Source organism: Nicotiana tomentosiformis, chromosome 1 (assembly GCF_000390325.3).
Source record: "Nicotiana tomentosiformis chromosome 1, ASM39032v3, whole genome shotgun sequence".
Classification (NCBI taxonomy): Eukaryota; Viridiplantae; Streptophyta; class Magnoliopsida; order Solanales; family Solanaceae; genus Nicotiana; species Nicotiana tomentosiformis.
The window spans coordinates 88,343,793-88,352,332 of record NC_090812.1 but is presented as its reverse complement, the minus strand read 5'-3'; the positions used below and the strand labels follow the sequence as shown (position 1 = coordinate 88,352,332).

Below are 8,540 nucleotides of genomic sequence, written 5' to 3'. Positions count from 1 at the left end.
AAATTCTTGGGGTTTGTGAGGTTAGTGACTTGCGTTAGCTGTAGATCTAAAGGAAACTAAAAAATTAAGTAAGAAATCCCCACAGATAACGCCAAATTATTTGACCAAAAATATAAATTTTGGTTCAACTAATTAAATTTATATAACTAGGGGTTAATCTGAGTTAATAATAATATCCTAAAGATGAAATTCTTGGTATGGTAATAAATAACACGTATATCTATTTCAAAGGTTATGATGATGCACAATAATGACAATATTAAGAGACCCAAAAGGAAAAAATATAGCATTAATTAGTGATGAACAACAATAAATGATATTTATGTAAATAAAACTTATGGGTCACCCGAGAAAGGATGAAATCAGTAGATGTTCTTTCTGACAATGATGAATAATAAATCAACCTTTGAATATTTGAGTTATTCTCGGATCCACCGGAGAAGTGTGGATCAGAATCTTAGTCAAATGGTTGTTTTTGTATGCATGTAATAAGGGCAGATTCTCTTAATAAAGTCAAAGTATATTTTACAAATGAATATTTCATGTCCCCTATCATTGTATCTCTTTCTATTTATAGGTAACATGTTCCTAGAAAACCTAACAGTACAAGTGCCGAGAATATCTACTAGAATATTCTCTTTAATATCGTATCTTGAGACTAGCCGTTTTAACTCTCTCAAGGGTATTCGACCTCGGCCTCGATTCTTGACGACTCCTCGACCTCAGTCCTTGCTGACTCTTCGACCACGACATTCATTGTTCCTTAAACCACTTCGACACGTGGCGACTTGGAAGTGTTTCACTAATGTCATCCTGACTTATGTATTCTAGAGACAGATTTTGACTCATACACAACTTTCATGACCCCATAGTTTGTCATCAAACGTAACATTTGGTTTTCTTTTAATTAGATTCACTTCGTATTAACAAATCCAGGCCAAAAAACGGTGGTATATTTTTTTTGTGCCGTTTAAGAGAAATCTTCTTCTTATGTTTTTGGATGAATGAATCCAACTAAAGACACATGTAAGCCTGTTTCACTATGAAGGAAGAGGTGTTAGAGCAAAAAGGCTAATTCGAGATGGGATGTGGAATTTGCAGGGGATTTGAAATTAAGGGTAATGTAGGATGAATTTAGACAACTCTGGTATATATTTGGCACGATTGGACAGACGCTCTTTTTCAAGAAAATATTTTGTGTGAGAAAATCAATATTAAAAATGATTTTCAAGGAATACAATTCGAAAAAATATACACGGATCCAATGAAAAGTACAAAGTCCAACAAACTTCTATATAAGATTCATAATAAACTTGGAAACTAGATCCCATCACATGTAATTGGGAGTTTATTTCCCATATAAAACCTTTTTTTAAATTCAAGTTCACTTTGTTAACATACTTGTAGTGTAAAAATACTGAATAGGAAAGATCTTGCTTGATTATACGTATATATGGTTAACCATAAGCAAATCTTGCTTTTAAAGAAATTAAATCTCACATTATAGTCAAATGATCCACCCTAAAATGACTTAGTTTTCAAAGTCCATAACAGAACCATCAATCCATTCTGTTTTCATTCCTAAATTTAAAAGACATGGGAAAAATCACTGTCTTCCTCCTTCTAACCCTCATTCTTTCACAAATTGTTTCTTCAAGCCATGACAGGAGGCATAGTCATGGTCTTGGCAAACTTTACTTAACCAAGTTATTGAAAAAAGAATCAGCCATTGACAAAAATAGCCATTTTAGTTCAGCCCTTGATTATTTAGAATTGGATAAAGTTGTTCTTCCTCAGGAGGGGTTGAAAGACAAAGATCAAATCAAGAGATTGCCGGGTCAACCACCTGTCAAATTCAAACAATATGGTGGATATGTCACAGTCAACGAATCTGCTGGTCGTGCATTGTTTTATTATTTTGTTGAAGCTGAGAATTCCAAGTCATTGCCCCTCCTTCTTTGGCTTAATGGAGGTACACAAATTTGGTTGGTTGACATAATTAATCCTTTTCTCTTACTAGCGGATGATTGTTACATGCTCACAGCGTATCGTATTATATTGTACTGCATTGTATTGTATTATATTATTTGATGATTAATATAACGTTTGGATAAATTTTATCGTTTGTCGTTTCATAATGTGATGCACCAATAATATGAAAAACAAACTTGCAATATTACTAAGAAAAAATAGGATACAAAATAGAATTATAATATTAAAAAATAGGGTAAAAAATAAAATATAATTATTTAATAATAAGGAAGGGCAAGATGGGAGAAAAAAACAAAGTAACGACGCCACCACATCAAATTTGTCTTTACATAAAATGGCACGTTTCGTTGTTATGCAGCGATGGATTTAACGATACGATAAAATAAAATTTAAGTAACAATCAAAACAAATATTGTATTTAAAGTAATAATACGATACAACACAATATTTAACAACCATCCAAACAAGCGGTAAGATAGTTACTATTAATGTGCAGATAGAGACTGGTCTAGGATGGTTCGGCTCGAACTATTTATGCATATACAGAAAAACATTTAACATATACATATAAGATTACGCTCATTCTAAATCCGTAAACTCTTGATTTTGAATGCGTTGAATTTCATTTTTGATAGGTCCTGGTTGCTCTTCAATTGCCTATGGAGCTATGGAGGAACTTGGGCCCTTTAGAGTCCACAGTAATGGAAAGACATTGTATAGGAATCACTATGCATGGAATCATGGTAATTATTATTCCCTAAATTTCAATTTAAATGATACATTTTGCTTATCGAGAGATTAGTTTAATTTAGTATTTTAAAATTAAAATTTAGATATTTAAAAACTACACGAAAAGTATTATAAGTTGTAATTTTTCTCATGTCAATATAATAAAAAAAATATTTTAAAATATTGGTCAAACTTCACACTCTCGATAAGCGAAATATGCATCTAAATTGAAATAGTGGGAGTACTCATTATTTTTTGAGTGAGTTTTATAACTTTTTCCTGTTGCAATTGAGAAAATAATTAACTTCAACTTAATTTGAACATTTATTTCATATTTATAGAGGCAAACGTGCTATTCTTGGAATCTCCTGCTGGAGTAGGATTTTCATATTCAAATACAAGTTCTGACGTCAAATCAAATGGAGATAGAACTACTGCCGTTGACAATGTAATATTCTTATTGAATTGGATCCAAAGGTTCCCAGAGTACAAAAATAGAGATTTTTATATTGCTGGTGAGAGCTACGCTGGGCATTTTGTACCTCAATTGGCACAAGGAATTCTCCACCATAACAAGCTTCCTAAGAAGACTTTTATCAACCTAAAGGGAATAATGGTAAAGTTCCATAGTTATTTTACTCACCCTTAATCTCCCCTGTTTAAAGCTTTTCATAGTTGGATTGCTATGCTATTTCTTTTTATAACTGTGAATCATTCACGTTAGGTGCCTAGACTATTTCAATAATCGTCCACTAAAGTTTAGCCAAATGTAAAGAAGTTACTTTGACATTTTTTGTCTTGCTATAATTTGAATTCTGGTTTCTCATAATTTTCACCCATTTTATTGCTAGAATAGAATTCCGTAAGGAAAGATTCTTGGGCTTGAATTTTAATGCTATTTTTTTATATACTAGCCTTACCTTTATGCTTGTCAACGAGGTAGCCATAAATGTTTGCGTGGAACAATGATTGCTTCCATGGAGAATTTCTGCTCTTCACTCAATACTAAAGAAAAAAGCAGAAATTTTTATTTTTCTTAAACATATGATGAGTCTTCAGATAAGAACTTGACTTTTTTTTAATAATGCAGATTGGTAATGCAGTGATAAATTATGAGACTGATAGAAAAGGGATGTATGAGTACCATGCAAGTCATGCCTTGATTCCAGATGAGATTTTAGAGCAAATTGAGAGATACTGCAATTTCTCAGACAAGGCCCTTCCTCAATCACAAGAGTGCGACAATGCCATTGATATTGCTATAGCTGATACTGAACCCATTGATGTTTACAACATTTATGCCCCCTTATGCTCTAATTCTGAGCTCACTCTTCAGCCCAAGAAAACTTCAGTAAGTTACTGTGCTTGAGTTTTTAACTTGTCATTGGCTTGAATTTAAACTAATCATTTGAATGACTAGTAAAAATGTAGAGAACTTACTGTGCTAGACAAACTAAGCTTTTTTAATATTGTACTGAGACGAGTTTAAATGACCGAGCAATATGGAAAGCGAGGATTAGAAAATGTTTGTACATATGGAGACTCTTGAGGTTTATGTAAAACTTATCCTTGTTACCTTGATGATAAAGTTAAAAAGATGGTCTATAGAGTCAGCGGCGAAGGCAAGAATTTCCTCAAGGGTGTTCAAACTTGAAAGAAGTGAAAAAAATTCTCCAACAAAAAGTGTTCAATATATACTATATACCTCTAAAATCTACTATTTTACTTATATACACAGTATATTTTTCCGACGAAGGATGGTCAATTGACCGCACCCTTTAAGACTTGTAGCTTTGCCGTTGTATAGAGTGGACATATGGAAGACTCCTTTATGTAAATGAAACTTTATATATGTAGCACTTTGTTTATTAAATTCATTGTATTCTTTTAGCGTATTTGCACTAACAAGAAGATTTAATTTATGGAATATTGTAGCAAGTGATCGATCCATGCAGTGATGATTATGTAATTGCATACATGAATCGTCCTGATGTTCAAAAGCTTCTCCATGCCAATGTCACCAAAATTAAGTATAATTGGCAGCCATGCAGGTATTTTCACTACATAATTTAGACAATCTTCCTTTGCATTGTATAGATCCCCACTACCTTTCTCCTCTGTTTTCTATTTTTGTCAAATCAAAACATAGAGAAAAATTAGATTTTAAGTTACATCGACAATGTAACACAACTATTTTTAATGCTATCAGTGCAATTTAAACCTATCATAAGAGTAAAATTATAATTTTTACCAGGTTAACAATTATGATGCTTATCACATAAAGTTATAAATATAGCAGTGATGTCATAGAAAGTTGGACAGATAGCCCATTAACAATAATTCCTCTTCTCAAAGAACTTATGGAAAATGGAGTACGAGTGTGGATATTCAGGTGAACACTTTTAACTCCTCAAGCCACCATTTTCTTGTTTTTTTTTCCTTTTCTATTGTGTTAACTGTTACAGTACTATTTAATTTCTTAGTTGTTTTAATATATTTATACATGGGTTTGTAAATGCAGCGGGGACACTGATGGAATAGTACCAGTAACATCGACTAAGAAATCTATTAAGAAGATGAAGCTTCTTACTAAAACACCTTGGTATCCCTGGTTCCACAATGATGAGGTGTGTTCCGACTATTTTTAATTTAAGTGATTAGGTGAGCGACTATTTAAGTTTATTTTTTTATTTTTTTTATTTTTATATTTAGGTTGGTGGATATGCACAAGTATACATAGGAAACTTGACATTTGCTACAGTGAGAGGAGCAGGACATCAAGTGCCAAGTTATCAGCCTGCTAGAGCTCTTTCACTGGTTAAGCACTTCCTTGCAGGAACAGAGCTCCCCAATTCTCCACGACACAAAAATAATAACGTAGTTATATAATTCCGATATTGACAATTTTTCCTTTTTAATAATGTATACGTGGATTTTAGTCAACACGTCACAATGAAACAAAATAATATACCAATATCAATGACTTCCTTTCTTTTTTACTTTCTTATCGATGCAATATCAGGTATTGTTGGTTATTTTACCCATAAAGTTATATAATAAGGATATCAAGCCTTATAGCCTGTTTGGTTGTTGTTCTTTCTGGCCAAAAATGAATTTTTGACAAAGTTAAAGTGTTTGGCCAAGGTTTTAGAAGAAGAAAAAATACTTTTGAATAGAATCAAAAGCAGTTTTTGAGAAGAAAAATATGTGTTTTTGAGTAGAATTAGAAGCTGATTTTGACAAGCAGAAAAAAATAGTTTTTTCCTAAAAGTATTTTTTTTGAAAAGTACTTATGAGAAAAATACACTTAAAAGCACATTTTAAAATTTTGATCAAACACTAATTACTGTTCAAAAGTGCTTTTAAAATTAATCAGTCAAATATAAACTATTTTTCACTAAAAATAAATTTTAAAATCACTTTTAAAATAATACTTTACAAAATAAATTAATTTTAAAAGTTTGGCAAAATATGCTATTAGACTCTAACCTAATACTCCTCCCACTAGTGAAGCTATGGATGCGCCCGCGCAAGCTTGTCAGTAAGAAATTGGAAAAGCCTAGTAAAGAGACTCTTTGACATACCCGTTGATCATTTGATAAACACGGTAAAATTGTGGTAAATGTGAATCTTGTAATATTATTTGTTCTATGTTTTTATTGATCATACACCTTTTTGCATGGTTATAAGTTAAATAATGTCTAAAAACTTTAAGGTTTTTAGTTTGGGGTCCACCCCATAAATGAAAAAGGAAAAAAAAACTAAAACTTTAAGGTTTTGATGACGATGACAACGTTGCAGATGCATTTTGCAACTGCAAATTGCAAGTAAACCAATTCTCATTGGTTAAACTTTCGGCTGCTTCACCTATCAATAGAAGTCTTCGGCTTTTCATTTCGACAGATCAAACTCAGAGAGAAATATATTTGAGAGCATAAAGAGCTATGTGAGGTATTCATAAACGATGTAATCTGTGAGAAAAAATATATAATGTGAGCGATATTGTAGTAAAATGAGAATCTTAAAAGAAGGTTATTCTTTTGAATGTGTAGTGGTCGCTGGAGTATTTTACTCGGGACTATAAAGTATAAAATTTCTCATTATAGTAGATTACTTTGCCCCTCGTGGGCTCGTGGTTTTTTTCCTTATTCAGAAGGATTTTTCACATTAAAATATGTTCTTGCTGTTTTTTTTGTTGATTATTGTATCACGGTACTACGTTATTATTTCGCTGTTATTACCGTTAATATTATTTCTGTGGGAGGTTTATTCCCAACAACTGGTATCAGAGCACAAGTTTTGCTCGTTCACATAAATATTGTTCACAGTCGGTAGTCCTATACTCGGTAAAAAAATAAAATATCCGACTAAAGCATGAGGTAGTAAAATTCAACGGAGATGGTGGTTTCTCAATATGGCAAAGAAGGATGAGATGATTACACAAGGTATTAGATAGTGATGCCAAGAAGCCTGATACCATGAATGCTGAGAATTGGGCTGACTTGGATGAAAAGGCTGCTAGTGCAATCAGGTTGCACTTATTAGATGATGTGGTAAATAACATCATTGATGAAGACATTGCATGTGGCATTTGGACAAGGTTGAAAAGTCTATACATGTCCAAAACATTGACAAATAAATTATACCTGAACAAGCAATTATACGCCCTACATATTGGTGAACGTACAATTTTTTTTATCACATTTAAATGTGTTTAATGGACTAATTACGCAGCTTGCCAACCTCGGAGTAAAGATTGAAGAAGAGGATAAAGCCATCTTGCTCCTGAACTCGTTGTCATCTTCGTACGATAATTTGGCAACAACCATCTTGCACGGTAAAACCACTATTGAGTTGAAGGGCGTCACATTGGCTCTTCTACTCAATAAGAAGATGAGAAAAAAGCCTGACAATCAAGGACAGACTCTCATCACAGAAGGTAGCTGCAGAAGTTACCAAAGGAGTTCGAGCAACTATGGTAAATCCGGAGTTCATGGAAAGTCCGAAAACCGATCCAAATCAAAAGTCAGAAACTGCTATAATTGCGATCAACTGGGTCACTTCAAAAGAGATTGCCCAAATTAAAAAAGGACAAAGGTGAAAGTAGTGGCCAGAAGAATGACGACAACACAACCGCCATGATGCAAAACAATAATAATGTTGTTCTCTTTATAAATGAGGAAGATGAATGCATGCACTTGGAAAGTCCAGAGTCGGAATGGGTAGTTGACATATCAGCATCTTACCATGCAACATCGGTAAGAGAAATTTTTTGCAGATATGTAAAAAGTGATTTCAGCACAGTGAGAATGGGTAACACGAGTTACTCAAAGATGGTGGGGATTTGTGATATTTGTATCAAGAAAAATGTTGGATGCACATTGGTTCTAAAAGACGAGCAGCATGTACCTGATTCGCGGATGAACTCAATCTCGGGGATAGCTTTTGTCACGCCCCAAACTCGGGGAGCGCGACCGGCGCTCAACTGAGTGAACGCGGCCGAGCAAGCCTATTAGATTTCTTCTACCCAAACTCATCCATGAATAAAGAGGAGATGCACTCCATTAATCAAACACTGAAAATATTTTGTTAACGACTCTCATTCATTCCATTAGCAACTTCGTTCATAATTTCCAAGGTATTAGAAGTTTATAGGTATAATGAAAAACATGTTTGCCAAATAGCAACATTTCTAATTCAATTCCCAACATCATACACCACCCACAACATGTCTAAGGATCCTCTAAATATGACAGAAGAATAGTATGGAAGTGCCGGCAATAAGGTCTCGGCTATACCTCAAGACACAAAGTGTAACA

General features: G+C 33.3%; 1 protein-coding gene across 1 annotated transcript; it reads left to right on the top strand.

Annotated features, from left to right (window-relative positions):
* Positions 1-1,595: 1,595 nt before the first annotated feature.
* Positions 1,596-5,610, top strand: LOC104089576 (serine carboxypeptidase-like 40). The gene is made up of 8 exons (XM_070197363.1): positions 1,596-1,972; positions 2,628-2,735; positions 3,063-3,337; positions 3,812-4,082; positions 4,661-4,772; positions 5,021-5,113; positions 5,243-5,348; positions 5,434-5,610. Exons 1-8 carry the CDS (start codon positions 1,597-1,599, stop codon positions 5,608-5,610), a joined length of 1,518 nt encoding a protein of 505 aa, XP_070053464.1. The 5' UTR covers position 1,596.
* Positions 5,611-8,540: the final 2,930 nt, after the last annotated feature.